Below are 18,497 nucleotides of genomic sequence, written 5' to 3'. Positions count from 1 at the left end.
CCCTTAGCTTTTGTGAGGAATAAGCCGCGCTTTCCTGCAATAACAAAAAGAGGGAATTGAATTTAGAAAATGAACATTCACTTTTTAAAAGACCTTAAAATATATTTTTCATAGATTCCATGGCATCAATGAAATAATTTCCAAAAAGAACTACGAAGAGCTTGTCGTATTTCAATTCAATCTTATTGAAAACTGTGACATTCAAAAGCTCCCTGAGCCTCACAGCTCAGTCCATGAACTCTAAAGAATGGGACTGAAGGGGATAAAAATAAAATAACAGAAAAGAGAATAAAGTTGAAAGTAAGTTAATGTTAATAAGCGCAACGAGTAACGAGACCAGTTAGCTAAAAAACTATGCAAGTTTAACAAGGACAGGGCCCGTATCCTCTTAACAGTAAGTCATGTGTAAATTAGACACTGAAGTGAAAGTTGGCTTTAAGAAGTAGTCAAATTGAGTAAAAAAAACAAAAAAACAAAGGGGATCCCTGGCCAGGGAAATTGGAATTAAACGTATAATGTAGGAAATACAGAGAGGAAATAAAGATGACAAATAAAGAAGAGAAGTAAAAGATGAAAAATGAAGATGAAAAAATAGAGATGAAATAAAAATGGAATAAAGTTTTGAGAAAAGAGGAAAAATTAAAGTGCTGAATAAAGGAAAAAATGTGTGCATTGAAGCATGCAGTGTGAAGTAATTGGTTAAAGACAATTTGTTAAAATTTTGGCCAAAGTAAGAAAGTTAGAAGGATTATTAGAAGAATTATAAATGAGTCAACTTTAAGATTTAAGGTGAATCGCAGTTGAAGCTTGTGTGTATGTGTGTCGCTGTACAGCTTGTCTGTGTGTGCGAGGCTGAGGAATTTTTGAAGCCTTGGAGCAGGCTATGTGTGTGCGTTCTTGGAATGTGTGTGTTGCAAGACAGCTTGTGTCTTGTGGGTCTTGTGGATGTTTTTGAGAGATCTGTGAAGCTATGTGTGTAAGTGATCCGGAAATGTTCTTGTATGTGTGGAATTGATAAATAGAATAGATGTATTATTAAATAGGCATATATAGCAGGAGATTGGATAAAGACGATTTTAGTAACTCATAAGAGGGGAAATTTTTGCTTCATCAGTGTTAAAAAAAAACCCATGAGCCTTTGTTTCAGGGGACGTTTATATATTCGTTTTGATAAAAATATGAGCCCTTCAGAGGATGTTTGTTTAATCTGATAAATACATATGAGCCTAATAAAGGACGTTTATACATAAGTATATATAGTATCTGTTTTTTTAACAGAAGTGGACCAGCAAGGACAGTCTGTACACATTCAGGTCGCAAGATTAGAGAAAAGAACAGAAAAATTCCTGATAAAGTTCAAACTGCCGGCTGATTGGAGTGTGAATTTTCTTCTTCTCTTTCTGTCTGTTTGTGTGTTATCACATTATGCTGCGAATTTTGTCTGTTCAAAAGAACGTATAGTCTTGTTTAAAATAGGTGGAGAAGTTTTTACTATCATAGGATACTTTTTGTATTTGGCTGTTGATTGGGAAAATACTGTGGTGATTTTTGTGTGTCTGTAGACTGTCGGCATTAACTGCACTGGGTTTGGAGACGATGTTAACTCTTTGACAGCCAGGTTAGGCTGGAAGCCCTTGAGAAATTTAGGAGGCGGTCCAAGGGGCATTGCCTCAAATAGAGAGCCAATTAGATTACTCCTCTTGATGAGGAGTGGGGAGAGAAAGCGAGCCCCTCCTCCTCCCGGAAAACACACCCCCGGCAGGGAGACAGCTTTTGCCACAGATAGAAGAAAAAAACAAAAAAACAGATAATGTGTTCATATTTCACTGAATTGTTATTGCATTGTGTATACGAATTCAGAGTGACTCTAAGACACTAAACTTTTGTTTTGTTTCCCTTTTGTCTTCTCTGTTTTTACTATGTTGTGCGAGAACTGGAGGAGATGGAATGTGTCTGAACTGGATCAGTCCAAAGGGCAGATGAGGAGATACCTGGCATTACTTCACAAACATTGGGAGCTTGCAGATAACGGCGCGTAGGGATCCTGAATCCAGCTTGATCAAGGCCAGTGTGGTTTTATCCACAAACTCTTTCAACAAACACCTGCATTTCTCTATATGTGAATACATTTATTTATAGTCAACATTTTTGATATATGTTTAGTTTGTTTTCACATATAGGCTTACAGTATTTCTTCGTATATATCACATTGCAATTATTTAGGAGGAAATCTTGGCAACAGACTGACTAATTGAAGCATTTGGTTAATTAATGGAGTATTGTTGAGTTGATTGATCATTTGTGGAGAAGTTCACTAGACTTTTAATTCTGCACTTTTTGTACATTTTGTGTTTTTATATACTCTAGTATATATTTGTAATTACTCCTTTTTTGTGTTATTTAAGTTCTTGCTATTTTTGCTTTATTTCCTTTGTTAACTGTTTTTGCACAAAAATACAGAGAAAAATTCTTTGTATGTGTAAATGTACTTGGCAATAAAAAAACGATTCTAAGAACATCAGTTCCAACTTTACAATAACCATCCAGATAATGATTGTAGATGGTTTACAAACCAACTATAAACCATTGATGAAGTATTAATTATCTGTCTAATACAAGTTTGTAGATGCTTTACAAAGTATTAATAAGGTGTTATTATAATCTTGAGTTCCAACTTTATAATAGCCATCCAAATAATGTTAAAAGACGGTTTACAAATCCTTGGGTAATTATTAACAAACACTTTATAAAGTGTATAAATTGTGGTAATGTGTGAAACAATAAACTGTTAACATAATATAAATTATAGCATTACAAATACATTTTTTTTAAGTAAGGTTATTGTAAAGTGTTACCTGAGTGTCTTATTTAAGTATATGACTGAAGTGTTAAAATGTTCCAACAACCTACAATTACAAGTCAAGCATCTATCTTAAATCACTGCGAGAAGAGGCTTAAATCAGATTGGTACACAGTTTTAGATCATTATCTGAAGCAGGATCTTCTCTCCCTATTCTCCTTATTTCAACCATCAAGGACAGGAAAACCCTTCTTGTTTGACACATTTAATACTTTTGGACGTAATGCAGAAGCTTTCAAGAATTGTCAGACAAAACATTTTAAATTAACATGTGGCCAAACATTATACAGTAACACAAGTGCTTTGGAGTTAAAGGTACTCTCTGTCTCTTTCTGCTGTGTTTGATTATTAATTGGCCTTAAAGTAAAAGCTTTAAAGTGTGGGTAGCTTTAGAGACAGAGACAAAGCTTACAGTAGACCAATTATTGACCAGAAACTAGTGAAACTTGTTTTTCTTTTTGTTTGAAATATAGAAACTTTACTTTGTATTATTAGTATAGACTTTTTTAGTGTAAAATGTTTGAAGAAACTTGGCTTGTATTATTGATATTCAGTATTTAAGATATAATCCTCATAGGTCTTGTTTTCACACCTAGGTTTTAAAATAATGTTTTAAACATTTCTCTTCCAACTAACCTTATTTTATGTGCTTACACCCCTAAACTTTAGCGTTGCGTGTTCAGTAGTTTAGTGAGAGCCTTGAAGGAACTGACCACAAAGGTTTGACAAAGAGATACATAATGCAAAGTATTTAACTTTGTTCAGCACGTTTGCTGTAATACAACAGCAGATGGCGTAGTTTGTAGGAGAGAGAAACCTCCTTCCCCATGCATGTCACAGTGACTCCACTACATTTTTTTATGCAGTCTATGATCCATTCTGTTTGTAGACATGGGTCACACCCTGTGTCCTTTACACATCAATTAAAATATTCCTGTTCATTGTTATTCTGAGAACATCTGACAAACAACAAAACATTAACATTCAAATATCTTTTTTATTTGAATACGAAGAGGATGATTGATGATTTAATTTCATTATCAAATCAAAAAATTGGCCCAGCCCAAAACAAACTACAGACTACTGACCAAAAGGTGACACTTAATAGTTATAACGAAACAAACCATCCTGACATTTCTTCCAGGCTTCAGAGACAATCGTGGCCAGCTCATGAACATGAAATTAAATAACATCTCCACCCTGTTATCATCAGAACTCCAAAACATTGAAGGATTTTGAGCTTACATTTCATTAATCAAAGGACATAAAAAAGACATTACAAAAGAAAACAAGATTCCTTCTCAACTTCTTCTAATCACATAGTTCACACAGTCTGTGTTCCTTTGGGATGTTTTTGAATCTGCCGACTTCAAGAGCGAGAGAAAGGATTCCTGTTCTCCGCTTAGCAACCAAAGATCTCTGACTTCTTGATAAGTTTGCTTTAACATGGGATTCAGTAACATAATTGTGCTTAATTTGAACAAATGTCTTAAATGTTGCTTTTAACGAGATATCATTTAACCATTTCTCTTAATATCCAGCAAGTCATTTATTTCTAATTGTGTTCACTCTACATGGTAAATTATATCTATAGATTTATTGTAATTCAGCATCTTCAAAGACAGGGTGAAGATCTGTCGCCCAGGGAAAATTTGACAGTTTACTCCAAAGAAAAAACATCTTATTGGTCCTGTTATCTGACATATTAGTGAAACAATTCCACAGTATCTGTCAAGCATAATACAGTAGGCTGGTGTAGGCAATGCATTTCAAAATAGATGGTAATTTAAATGGTAACGGTAATTTCATGATTTGGTCTTTTCTCAATTGACATTTCCACTGCACTAATTAACAATCATTATCCTGAGAATACCATATGCCTTTGGAGTCATAGCACTCCATAATTATGAGGACCTAATAGTCATAGGATTTTTCCTTGCTATGGATACTGTGGGTATTAAACTAACATTTCCATTTTGTATTCTTATTCTTTACAGAAAGTTAATCCAGCCAACAAATTACAACCCTTTAGTACATTTTTCTGTATGAGCTGCCGTTTCTGTAACTATTTTACCTATAACAATAGTTTTAACAGAGATATTCCACATCCAACTATCTCATGAAGTAGGAACATAGGACTTCAAAATGTCACATTGCAAAGAAGAAAATCCTGCACACTACTATTGCTTAGCATCACCAATTTGATAGAAAAATGTTTTGGTCACTCTGAAGGGTGAATGGGATTTCTTTATTTTCAATCTGACCTATAAGAATCATGCATGGAAAAGGAAAACAGCCCAAATGTTTCAATCAGGGTCCAATGTGAGATGAAAATTTCTAGATATGGCCACATGTCTGTGCTGGAACAATTTAACATCTATATCAAACAGCTAAGCCTTTCTTTAAAACTCGTACTTAATCATGCATAATTCACGGTGCCCGCTGTGTTCGAATTATAATACTATGTGGAAACACAGGCTGTTTTATATTATAATATTCTAAGAACTGGTTTCATTAGTATTTGTTTCTCTTACTAATCCCTGCCTTAATTTCCTGTGCCTTTCTGGTAGTCATGAATAATTGACAGACTCTACTGTGTTGAAAAATCTTTTGCTGTAGTTTTGGACTGCAGTTCAAGAATAGTTAGGGCCATACTGGCAATTAATACCATCAAATATGATGTGTCGCATTGAGTGATGTAAGGGAAAAAGTCTAGTTGACCTTTTACAAATGTCCTATAACTTGTTGCTATTTGTACACGACCTAAAAGTGGGAATCTGTGTACTGTACATTTTGCTTATTGATTTTGATGTTGATTCTTTTTTCTGTATTTAAAACGACACAGAATTTTTTTCAACAATTTGTTTGTTTTTTTATAGACGTCATTCATCAAAATTTAGTAGCGTGTATTTTGATGTAGATGTACACCATATAAATATGCAATATAAAACTTCTGTGTTGCATATTGGCAAATGCAAACAATTACTGACTGCATATAAATTCAAAAAAAGAATACACCCATTAACTAGAGCAGGGATGTCAGAGTTCTATTGGGTCGGGGGCCGGATTTGTTCAAATGAGCCCTCAAGTGGGCCGGACTAATTTTGCCAACATCACTATAACTCAACACATGGATATATAGGCAAATGTATGCTTGTGTAGAAAACTTTAACATTAACATTAATCAGAGGGGTTAACTGTCATTGCAAACTGGATGTTGGCACATGGAAATATTTAAACGTATCACATTACAGAAGAAAATATAAATAATTATGTTTTGTTTGAGATTATTATATTATATTTAAATATTGCTGTTTAAAGGTTATAGAAACTTTGACTCAGGTTATTCTACCTGCCCTGGGATCAGTGCATTAGAGAGAGAGAGAGAGAGAGAGAGAGAGAAAGAGAGACTTTAGATGTGTGTGTGTCAGGCCACAGCACAGTTTGCACTCGTTAAGGTTCATTACAGATAAAACCTGCTCACATGAACAAGTTGTCACAAACACACAGAGTATTTGATGCAAAGACCGAAGTCATCTTCAGGTATTTTATTATTAGGCATTATAAAATGATAACATGTTTCCAAACCAAAAGACTTGAATTGATCCTTAAGCGTTACGCACTGCAGTCTGATCAGCTCCGTGTGGAGTGCACGTTCATCAACTAACTCAGTTAAACGACATTTCATATGAGTCTGGCAGCCCGTTATTCTACGTGTCCGTAATATCGTGATTTAACTCTGTCACTGACTTTTTTGCGTCTTGAATCTGTGCCATCTCCGTGCGCAATTCGAGACAGCATTTTAGCGCTGCTCCGCGGTTAAACCAGCGGACCTCTGTATAATTGGACAGCCTGTGCGTGATATCGTGAATAGTTTTATTTTTACGGTCTGATGAAAGCTGGTGATAACAACAGGCTACTGCATTTAGAAGTGATGTTGCGCTGAAACTTTTAGGTGATCAACACAACACGTTCACCTCTGGGTGACCTAAAAATGAACCATCTGTAATTAAAAATCAGTTAATATTCATTTTAACTTACTGTTTTTACATTTACCAGAGGTAAAACTAGTCGGGAGATGCATCAGGCTCAACGTCTGGATGTGAGGAGACGTCTGGGCCGTTACGCATGACGGAGATGGTTGTTTTTTATTTGCACAAGCTGCTCTTTGTGGCTCACTCCATAGGAAGCTTTGTTATTATCAGCTAAAACTTTTGTTTTACATCAGTCAAGACAGGAGAAACTGATAAGAAGTGTGGACAGAACCGAAGACCGCCATGATGCGCGCGCAGTGCAGCGGTGTGCCTGTGGTTAAGTCCCGTAAGCTTTGATGAAATTCTGGCAACTTGTGACCAAATAAAACTAAAGAAATATCGCTCCTTCGATCTCTCTTGAAAACCTGCATTCTGTGTCACCTCTCTCAAGTGTTATCTGATGTGATGTATTACCAGCATAATGCAGGAGCAGCTCGTGCGCTCGGCCACTCGTCTTTTGTATGATTACTCCCTGCTGAGAAGATAATTCAAAGTGCCCCGTTTAATTCATATTCGTATCATGATATCGACCTTTACGTTGCTCATTTTACATAGCTTTTAATACAATTCGGGGAAAATACGTATTACAAATATTTAATTTATAAAAAATCTCAAAATATTTTTCAATACATTTCCTCCTTCTTCCCAAAACGGCTCGCGGGCCGTATGAAACCTGCTGTCGGGCCAGATACGGGGGGCCGTATGTCTGACATCCCTGAACTACAGTATGAAACAACAATGGAGAACTGATGCAACAGACATATTATTATTATGATAATTTATTGTCAAAATAAATAATTGCGGTGAAAAGAGAGAATATACACACCTAACTGGTTAAGATACACACACTTAGTCATGTGTTTCTGAATAAAGTAATATAAATATTATGCTATGTATTGAGAGACATGAATGGAAGAGTGGGACCACTCTTCAAGTGAACACATGGTGCTAAAAATGTTTTACATGTTATCACGTTTGTTTGCTTGTCAACAAAAAGGAGGAAACAAAATCGATTGAATCTTTTCAAAAATATTTTGTAAAGTACAGATCACCAAAGCCTTACAAAAGGTATGAATTACCAATTTTGAGCATTTTTCTTTATATTCAACAAAGATATTTTACAAAGAAATCATTTTTAAAAGGTCAACCCATATATGTGTGTTGACTTCATTCATGTAAAACCCTTCAGGGAAATGAACAGACTTGGTTTTTAAAGACCAAATTACCTCCGCAACATGTGTGATGAGCTACACCAAAATTGTCACAGTTGTAGTAACATTGTGGATCACTGGGGTCGGGGACATGCCCTGGCCCTGAACACACTACAGAGCCTGATGCTGTGGTTGTTGTTGGGGCAGCTGTGGTTGTTGTAGGAAGAGCTGTGGTTGTTGTTGGGGCAGCTGTGGTTGTTGTTGGGGCAGCTGTGGTTGTAGTAGGGGCAGCTGTGGTTGTTGTTGGGGCAGCTGTGGTTGTTGTTGGGGCAGCTGTGGTTGTAGTAGGGGCAGCTGTGGTTGTTGTAGGGGCAGCTGTGGTTGTAGTAGGGGCAGCTGTGGTTGTTGTAGGGGCAGCTGTGGTTGTTGTAGGGGCAGCTGTGGTTGTAGAAGGGGCAGCTGTGGTTGTTGTAGGGGCAGCTGTGGTTGTAGTCGGGGCAGCTGTGGTTGTAGTAGGGGCAGCTGTGGTTGTTGTAGGGGCAGCTGTGGTTGTAGTAGGGGCAGCTGTGGTTGTAGTTGGGGGAGCTGTGGTTGTTGTTGGGGCAGCTGTGGTTGTAGTAGGGGCAGCTGTGGTTGTTGTAGGGGCAGCTGTGGTTGTTGTTGGGGCAGCTGTGGTTGTTGTTGGGGCAGCTGTGGTTGTAGTAGGGGCAGCTGTGGTTGTAGTAGGGGCAGCTGTGGTTGTTGTTGGGGCAGCTGTGGTTGTAGTAGGGGCAGCTGTGGTTGTAGTCGGGGCAGCTGTGGTTGTTGTTGGGGCAGCTGTGGTTGTTGTTGGGGCAGCTGTGGTTGTTGTTGGGGCAGCTGTGGTTGTAGTAGGGGCAGCTGTGGTTGTAGTAGGGGCAGCTGTGGTTGTTGTTGGGGCAGCTGTGGTTGTAGTAGGGGCAGCTGTGGTTGTAGTCGGGGCAGCTGTGGTTGTTGTTGGGGCAGCTGTGGTTGTTGTTGGGGCAGCTGTGGTTGTAGTAGGGGCAGCTGTGGTTGTTGTTGGGGCAGCTGTGGTTGTAGTAGGGGCAGCTGTGGTTGTAGTAGGGGCAGCTGTGGTTGTTGTTGGGGGAGCTGTGGTTGTTGTTGGGGCAGCTGTGGTTGTAGTAGGGGCAGCTGTGGTTGTTGTAGGGGCAGCTGTGGTTGTTGTTGGGGCAGCTGTGGTTGTTGTAGGGGCAGCTGTGGTTGTAGTAGGGGCAGCTGTGGTTGTAGTAGGGGCAGCTGTGGTTGTTGTTGGGGGAGCTGTGGTTGTAGTAGGGGCAGCTGTGGTTGTAGTAGGGGCAGCTGTGGTTGTTGTTGGGGCAGCTGTGGTTGTTGTTGGGGCAGCTGTGGTTGTTGTTGGGGCAGCTGTGGTTGTAGTAGGGGCAGCTGTGGTTGTAGTAGGGGCAGCTGTGGTTGTTGTTGGGGCAGCTGTGGTTGTAGTAGGGGCAGCTGTGGTTGTTGTTGGGGCAGCTGTGGTTGTAGTAGGGGCAGCTGTGGTTGTAGTAGGGGCAGCTGTGGTTGTTGTTGGGGCAGCTGTGGTTGTAGTAGGGGCAGCTGTGGTTGTTGTTGGGGGAGCTGTGGTTGTAGTAGGGGCAGCTGTGGTTGTAGTAGGGGCAGCTGTGGTTGTTGTTGGGGCAGCTGTGGTTGTTGTTGGGGCAGCTGTGGTTGTAGTAGGGGCAGCTGTGGTTGTAGTAGGGGCAGCTGTGGTTGTTGTTGGGGCAGCTGTGGTTGTAGTAGGGGCAGCTGTGGTTGTTGTTGGGGCAGCTGTGGTTGTAGTAGGGGCAGCTGTGGTTGTTGTAGGGGCAGCTGTGGTTGTAGTCGGGGCAGCTGTGGTTGTTGTTGGGGCAGCTGTGGTTGTTGTTGGGGCAGCTGTGGTTGTAGTAGGGGCAGCTGTGGTTGTAGTAGGGGCAGCTGTGGTTGTTGTTGGGGCAGCTGTGGTTGTAGTAGGGGCAGCTGTGGTTGTTGTTGGGGGAGCTGTGGTTGTAGTAGGGGCAGCTGTGGTTGTAGTAGGGGCAGCTGTGGTTGTTGTTGGGGCAGCTGTGGTTGTTGTTGGGGCAGTTGTGGTTGTAGTAGGGGCAGCTGTGGTTGTTGTTGGGGCAGCTGTGGTTGTAGTAGGGGCAGCTGTGGTTGTTGTAGGGGCAGCTGTGGTTGTAGTCGGGGCAGCTGTGGTTGTTGTTGGGGCAGCTGTGGTTGTAGTAGGGGCAGCTGTGGTTGTTGTAGGGGCAGCTGTGGTTGTTGTTGGGGCAGCTGTGGTTGTTGTTGGGGCAGCTGTGGTTGTAGTAGGGGCAGCTGTGGTTGTAGTAGGGGCAGCTGTGGTTGTTGTTGGGGGAGCTGTGGTTGTAGTAGGGGCAGCTGTGGTTGTAGTAGGGGCAGCTGTGGTTGTTGTTGGGGCAGCTGTGGTTGTTGTTGGGGCAGCTGTGGTTGTAGTAGGGGCAGCTGTGGTTGTTGTTGGGGCAGCTGTGGTTGTAGTAGGGGCAGCTGTGGTTGTTGTTGGGGCAGCTGTGGTTGTAGTAGGGGCAGCTGTGGTTGTTGTAGGGACAGCTGTGGTTGTAGTCGGGGCAGCTGTGGTTGTTGTTGGGGCAGCTGTGGTTGTAGTAGGGGCAGCTGTGGTTGTAGTCAGGGCAGCTGTGGTTGTTGTTGGGGCAGCTGTGGTTGTAGTAGGGGCAGCTGTGGTTGTAGTAGGGGCAGCTGTGGTTGTCGTTGGGGCAGCTGTGGTTGTAGTAGGGGCAGCTGTGGTTGTAGTAGGGGCAGCTGTGGTTGTTGTTGGGGGAGCTGTGGTTGTAGTAGGGGCAGCTGTGGTTGGTGTTGGGGCAGCTGTGGTTGTTGTAGGGGCAGCTGTGGTTGTAGTAGGGGCAGCTGTGGTTGTTGTTGGGGCAGCTGTGGTTGTAGTAGGGGCAGCTGTGGTTGTAGTAGGGGCAGCTGTGGTTGTTGTTGGGGCAGCTGTGGTTGTTGTTGGGGCAGCTGTGGTTGTAGTAGGGGCAGCTGTGGTTGTAGTCGGGGCAGCTGTGGTTGTAGTAGGGGCAGCTGTGGTTGTTGTTGGGGCAGCTGTGGTTGTAGTAGGGGCAGCTGTGGTTGTTGTAGGGGCAGCTGTGGTTGTAGTCGGGGCAGCTGTGGTTGTTGTTGGGGCAGCTGTGGTTGTAGTAGGGGCAGCTGTGGTTGTTGTAGGGGCAGCTGTGGTTGTAGTCGGGGCAGCTGTGGTTGTTGTTGGGGCAGCTGTGGTTGTTGTTGGGGCAGCTGTGGTTGTAGTAGGGGCAGCTGTGGTTGTTGTTGGGGCAGCTGTGGTTGTAGTAGGGGCAGCTATGGTTGTAGTAGGGGCAGCTGTGGTTGTTGTTGGGGGAGCTGTGGTTGTTGTTGGGGCAGCTGTGGTTGTTGTTGGGGCAGCTGTGGTTGTAGTAGGGGCAGCTGTGGTTGTTGTAGGGGCAGCTGTGGTTGTAGTCGGGGCAGCTGTGGTTGTTGTTGGGGCAGCTGTGGTTGTAGTAGGGGCAGCTGTGGTTGTTGTTGGGGCAGCTGTGGTTGTAGTAGGGGCAGCTGTGGTTGTTGTTGGGGCAGCTGTGGTTGTAGTAGGGGCAGCTGTGGTTGTTGTTGGGGCAGCTGTGGTTGTAGTAGGGGCAGCTGTGGTTGTAGTAGGGGCAGCTGTGGTTGTTGTTGGGGCAGCTGTGATTGCAGTAGGGGCAGCTGTGGTTGTTGTTGGGGCAGCTGTGGTTGTTGTTGGGGCAGCTGTGGTTGTTGTTGGGGCAGCTGTGGTTGTAGTAGGGGCAGCTGTGGTTGTAGTAGGGGCAGCTGTGGTTGTTGTTGGGGCAGCTGTGGTTGTAGTAGGGGCAGCTGTGGTTGTTGTTGGGGGAGCTGTGGTTGTAGTAGGGGCAGCTGTGGTTGTAGTAGGGGCAGCTGTGGTTGTTGTTGGGGCAGCTGTGGTTGTAGTAGGGGCAGCTGTGGTTGTTGTTGGGGGAGCTGTGGTTGTAGTAGGGGCAGCTGTGGTTGTAGTAGGGGCAGCTGTGGTTGTTGTTGGGGCAGCTGTGGTTGTTGTTGGGGCAGCTGTGGTTGTTGTTGGGGCAGCTGTGGTTGTAGTAGGGGCAGCTGTGGTTGTAGTAGGGGCAGCTGTGGTTGTTGTTGGGGCAGCTGTGGTTGTAGTAGGGGCAGCTGTGGTTGTTGTTGGGGCAGCTGTGGTTGTAGTAGGGGCAGCTGTGGTTGTTGTAGGGGCAGCTGTGGTTGTTGTTGGGGCAGCTGTGGTTGTAGTAGGGGCAGCTGTGGTTGTTGTTGGGGGAGCTGTGGTTGTAGTAGGGGCAGCTGTGGTTGTAGTAGGGGCAGCTGTGGTTGTTGTTGGGGCAGCTGTGGTTGTTGTTGGGGCAGCTGTGGTTGTTGTTGGGGCAGCTGTGGTTGTAGTAGGGGCAGCTGTGGTTGTTGTTGGGGCAGCTGTGGTTGTAGTAGGGGCAGCTGTGGTTGGGGCAGCTGTGGTTGTAGTAGGGGCAGCTGTGGTTGTAGTAGGGGCAGCTGTGGTTGTTGTTGGGGGAGCTGTGGTTGTAGTAGGGGCAGCTGTGGTTGTTGTAGGGGCAGCTGTGGTTGTTGTTGGGGCAGCTGTGGTTGTAGTAGAGGCAGCTGTGGTTGTTGTTGGGGCAGCTGTGGTTGTAGTAGGGGCAGCTGTGGTTGTAGTCGGGGCAGCTGTGGTTGTTGTTGGGGCAGCTGTGGTTGTTGTTGCGGCAGCTGTGGTTGTTGTTGGGGCAGCTGTGGTTGTTGTTGCGGCAGCTGTGGTTGTTGTTGGGGCAGCTGTGGTTGTTGTTGGGGCAGCTGTGGTTGTAGTAGGGGCAGCTGTGGTTGTAGTCGGGGCAGCTGTGGTTGTTGTTGGGGCAGCTGTGGTTGTAGTTGGGGCAGCCATGGTTGTAGTAGGGGCAGCCGTGGTTGTTGTTGGGGCAGCTGTGGTTGTAGTAGGGGCAGCTGTGGTTGTAGTAGGGGCAGCTGTGGTTGTTGTTGGGGCAGCTGTGGTTGTAGTAGGGGCAGCCGTGGTTGTAGTAGGGGCAGCCGTGGTTGTTGTTGGGGCAGCTGTGGTTGTAGTAGGGGCAGCTGTGGTTGTAGTTGGGGCAGCTGTGGTTGTTGTTGGGGCAGCTGTGGTTGTAGTCGGGGCAGCCGTGGTTGTTGTAGGGGCCGCCGTGGTTGTAGTTGGGGCAGCCGTGGTTGTTGTAGGGGCAGCTGTGGTTGTAGTTGGGGCAGCTGTGGTTGCAGTAGGTGCAGCTGTGATTGCAGTAGGGGCAGCTGTGGTTGCAGTAGGGGCAGCTGTGGTTGTAGTCGGGGCAGCTGTGATTGCAGTAGGGGCAGCTGTGGTTGCAGTAGGTGCAGCTGTGATTGCAGTAGGGGCAGCTGTGATTGCAGTAGGGGCAGCTGCGATTGCAGTAGGGGCAGCTGTGGTTGCAGTAGGTGCAGCTGTGATTGCAGTAGGGGCAGCTGTGATTGCAGTAGGGGCAGCTGCGATTGCAGTAGGGGCAGCTGTGATTGCAGTAGGGGCAGCTGTGGTTTCAGCAGGGGCAGCTGTGGTTGTTGTAGGGGGAGATGTGGTAGGTGATTCAGGGAAACCTGAAAGAAAGACAGTCAAATATTGTGTTAATTGATCTTAACCCTGGCTTGATCATCATATTGTGATGTGACAGAGCATGACTTTTGAGATTCCTTCAATCTGAATTAGATATGTTCTAAATATTAAAGTTATAGAAGTATAAAACAGTGGCTTTTAGAATTTTGCATTGCTAATGGCATTTAATTAAATAAATGGTGAACATAAAAAAAAGAACATATTTTGATTATTGATTTACCTGGTACAAGCAGATTATGCAGTTGGGTAACAAATGGGCACTTGCCCCGGTTACAGAACTCTCCTCTGAAGTCATCCAGGTCCAGAGACCAGACAAAGGCCCCTCCAAAGTTATTTGCTTTGAGGTAATTGATCTGAGAGGATGAGAAAGACAACATTTCAACAGTCTGTATAAAAAATCAATTTAACAGAATTTTGTACATCAATCACATCAGTCATTTGCAGCCACTAAAAAGTAATACTGTGTTAAAGACAGATGCTTACCTTGGTATTTATACTGGTTGTGTCGTCAAATCCAACCCACTGATTTTCTGTTGTGGCATATGGAACTTTCTGATCAGAAATAAAATGGTTTTGTACCCCATCTAGATAAAGGCAAGTCTGAAAAGAAGGGTCAGATTTGGTATTTAGATCTAATAAAAGTAATTATAATTACAAGGATATATATCTGTCAGACAAAATACAGCCAAAACTGTTGGCTAATAATAAAGCCATCAATATAAATGGGTAATATTGAAACCGTGCAGTAATACCTCATAAGAGGCCCAGAATCCTTCTTCACCGGTGTAGCAGCCTTCCTCACCAGGACCACTGGCTGGTGCACCGACAGCGCTTGAATTAGAGGACAGGGAAAAAGCTCGTCCAAAAGCTCCAAGCCCCATGTTCAGTTTTTCTTCAGGTGCTCCCTGGTCCCGCCAGTACTCTAAGGCAGAGGCCTAAGAAGGGAAGACCAATGATCAAAACAAATGGGATACAGGTACATGTTTGAATATAAAGCTGTTTGAAAAAATAAACCCTTGCTTACAGTGTTAGAGTAGATCGCATCTCCAGTGTCTTGGGATCCCTGGAATAAGGGGCTGTGATGTGCTGTGACACTTTCCCAGGGGCCGTGGAAGTCAAATGTCAACACGTTGATGAAATCCAGGTGCCTGATAAATTAAGAGGAAATCACCTTTACTAAAACAGAACAGAAGCTTTTTATTGTTATTATGGCAGAGATTTCTTAAAAATTATTTTACATGGCAATTTCTTCCACTTCATAGCCAGCATCGATGGTTGACCTCTCAGCAGAGACAGATGCTGCAAGGATTAATCTTTCCTGGTTACTTGAAGTTCCTTCATCGACAAAGGCTGTTTCCAGCTCCTATACAACACAGAAGCATGGTTCTCAGTCTCAGTTAAATGACTTATAATTTCATGCATGGCATTTGCAGTATGGCTTTTTTCTGAAAATGCCGGTTCCAGAGGAGATATTAAGGATCTGACCTTGCAAAGCTCTGTGAATCTCTGCTTGTCCTCTTCAGCTGGGTACCTCCAGTCTACGTCTAGCCCATCAAAATTGAATGCTCTGAGTAGTCTGATTACAGACTGGATGAACACTTCTCTGTTCTTTTGTGATCCCGCCATTGTCCTGAATCTGGTAAGTATACAAAAATAAAAATATAAACACAACTTGGTCTTTAGACTCACGCTCCAGCTATTCAATGAAGGTCTCTGCTCAAACAGAACAAGGCAATCAAAACATGAGATAAGGTGTAAACCAATATTTAGTGTGGATCCAATGTATTATCAACCATGCTTTCCATAGCCTATATATAATAAATGCTGCCAAAAAAAGTGGCAAAATAATCCCCATAATTATAATGTGCAGTCACTGACCTGAGTGTCTGAAATACATATTGCACAAGATTCAGTGAATTACAAACTTCGTTTTTTCATTATTTGGCTGTAGGGGTCAGCTGGGTTGCATTCAATTTTAATGAATTTAAAGCAAAAAACAAGAGTTCCCAACTCTTAAAAACGAATTTGAATTTGCTTGTTTTTGCACAAAGTGCTGAAACTACAACAAAAGGCAAGGCCAATTTGGACGTCAGAGGATTACAACAGTTTGTTAGTAATATGTGTCCTTCCAAACAAGCCTTAATGTCCTTGAAGGTAACTTACTTTTCTGTCCCAAACTTCTCTCCACCAACAGCCAACAGGGTTTTCAGAAGTGGATTTCTACAGGAGCATAACATTTAAATGATGATTTTTTTTTGCATTTTTCATAATTCATTCTTGTATTACAATATAATCTCCACAGTATTTATAGATTTAAGGACTGACCTTTGTTTGAGTGCATTAAACCCAAAGTACTGCTGAACATCATTTACAGTTGTGGGAACCAGCTCATTTTCAATTATGTCAGAAAAGCCAAAAATCAGATGGGTGCACTTGTCTGGATCAATATCTGAAACTCTGAACTTCCCCATAGCTGGTCTGTCTGCTGCTTTGCTGTTATAGTAACACATCAGCCTGGAGGTAGAAGCTATAGACATGAAAGAAAAATCATGATTATTTTAATTATTTATTGTATAGATCAAATGTTTCAATATCCTTATTAACATTAACATACCTTAACATCTGTTTACTTAAAGATATTATATTTCTTCTACAAAAGAAACATACATATTTCGTCCTATGCAGCTATAAAGGTGATGATTGTGATCAATTTGTGTGATGAACTTACCCAAGCTGGCAAGGATCAAACAGAGACCTTCAAAAGGACACATGTGTTCGTATACAGTTTAATAAAATAAAAAAACAACCAATACAAACAGGCTTCCTGACATAATAATTCATGCATTACAGGTAAAAGTTCTAGTTTACTGTTTCAAGTTAATTAATTCAAGCTTTCTGACATTTCTGATGTTTGTCAGTACATTGGAGGTAAAATGAATACAAATTCCTCTCAGTGAAAATAACTTGGGGTTACCTAACAGAAACTACCTGCATGAGACAATACACATGTCCATTTAACACTTTTGGAGATGTAGTTTAATCAAACATTCAAAGACACTTATTCTTGACCAGGATGTCTTACCTGCAGATAGAGTTAGCTTCCACATTTTGTTGCTATGTGAATAAATTGAAATAGAAAAAAAGAATGAATATGCAGTTCAAAAAATATATTCATTTAAATAAATGTAGAATTTATAATTAGAGATGAATGTGTGTTTCCACAAAATAAATGTGGTCTAAATAACCTCAAGCATGAAAATAAAAACACAACAAATAAAAGGCAATCTTACTAGTGCAGATCATTTTACAGGTAGGTTAAACTTTTACTTAGTCGCAACATTTGGTGACAAAAGCCAGTAGAATAATCAAAACTAAGCACCTGTTCAATGGAAACATTTAGGGAGTGGAAAGGGAATGATGCCCAGTAGCCACCCAAGGTATTGTTCCAACACCTGATACGTAAATACAGGTTTGAGCTGGAAGACACAGAAGACAAACTTGTTTGGCAAGCATTTTCAGCCAACTTCTTCTCTTATCTTTTAATTAACTTCATTGCTAGTTACATATCTGTGTTGCTAGTGAAGCATTTGCTTTGATATAAGCTTACTTTTATGTTTTTTTATCCCATTGAAAATCAGGTCAGGTCTGATTTGACTTAAATGGTACAAAGTTGGCACATGAATTGCCTTTGCCTGACTTAAAACACAACTTTAATGCTTCAAATCCTAATAATATTTAATCAAATATTTATATTAGCTAAATCCAAATTAGAAGAGAAAACCAGTTAAATGCCGCCTTTTTGTACTCTGTCTGGCTAAAATGTGTCCAGTTAAGCTTGTGAGCTAGTTGGCGAGACAAAGCAGTTGTTGAAATTTATCTTTAACTAACTTTTTAAAACAGAATATTTAGTTTTATAAATGCAAAGTTAAAGGAATACTCACAGAAATAATGTTGAAAGAAGCATGTACTGTTCTTCAACTGTGACTGACGGATGACTGATGGCTGTGGAGTTTTAATACAGGTAGGCAGCTCACAAGGTGTGGAAAAACAGAGGGGGTGGGGATAAATAATGCAATATTGCATTATCTAAAGTGTTCTTGTCTAATTGTTGAGCAACATGGAAGCCGGGTGAAATCACCTGAGATTCCAAGCCCTTTCAATTTTCAAGTATCACTTTTTAAGGAGCTTTTGTCTTCTAGGGGAGAAAAAGAACCCTTCAGTCATCAGTATTAATATCCAATAGAAAACCAACCAGATCACTCAAACTGTGTGATTAGCTTTTTTTTTATCAATGAAACCTTATCAGATCGTGAGCTACAAGTTTATTCTTTGATATCTGCTAAGAATGACCAAGAAGGTTAAACCAGTCGCTGAAGATGATACAATAGTGTTGCAATCATTCTGTGGTCCTTTTCCTCTAACAAAGGCCTGTGTCTGGTCTCATTCTTGTAATATTGTGATTAAATGGTCAGTATCTGCAAATCCTAGACCACCCGGACATCCCCCCCCTCTGTATTCTGAGACTGTGCTTCGTTTTTGTAATGGACTGTAAAACATTGAATGTTTTTATTTTTCAGTCCAGTTATTATGTTTCTCATAGTAGCAAATCATTTAGAAAACCCCTTTCATTGTAACTGTCCAGTACAACACCATCCCAAACAGCAGTCTGTAACCTCATAAGTATTTTATTACAAGCCCTTTAAGTTGTTGTTATACCTCATAATTTCATAAAATGGATATATGAACATTACAAATATGTAATGTAAATATGTTAAACTATAGTTTAATTTAACTATGTAAGGGGAACCCCAAAACACCACCTGTCTCTGTGTAGAAGCAAACTTTTGCCCAGTTAA

The 18,497-nt window shown here is 42.0% G+C and overlaps 1 protein-coding gene across 1 annotated transcript; it reads right to left on the bottom strand.

Annotated features, from left to right (window-relative positions):
* Nucleotides 1-3: 3 nt before the first annotated feature.
* LOC110006009 (chitotriosidase-1-like) lies at nucleotides 4-17,188 on the bottom strand. Its single transcript, XM_065961163.1, has 13 exons — nucleotides 17,021-17,188; nucleotides 16,724-16,755; nucleotides 16,370-16,396; nucleotides 15,967-16,168; nucleotides 15,805-15,861; nucleotides 15,127-15,277; nucleotides 14,880-15,004; nucleotides 14,666-14,789; nucleotides 14,394-14,576; nucleotides 14,125-14,241; nucleotides 13,862-13,994; nucleotides 12,476-13,625; nucleotides 4-34 (listed from the first exon to the last, which is right to left on the bottom strand). Exons 1-13 carry the CDS (start codon nucleotides 17,035-17,037, stop codon nucleotides 4-6), a joined length of 2,349 nt encoding a protein of 782 aa, XP_065817235.1. The 5' UTR covers nucleotides 17,038-17,188.
* Between the last annotated feature and the right edge of the window lie 1,309 nt (nucleotides 17,189-18,497).

This window comes from Labrus bergylta, chromosome 12 (assembly GCF_963930695.1).
Source record: "Labrus bergylta chromosome 12, fLabBer1.1, whole genome shotgun sequence".
Lineage (NCBI taxonomy): Eukaryota > Metazoa > Chordata > Actinopteri > Labriformes > Labridae > Labrus > Labrus bergylta.
This window is presented reverse-complemented; position numbering and strand designations above follow the sequence as displayed.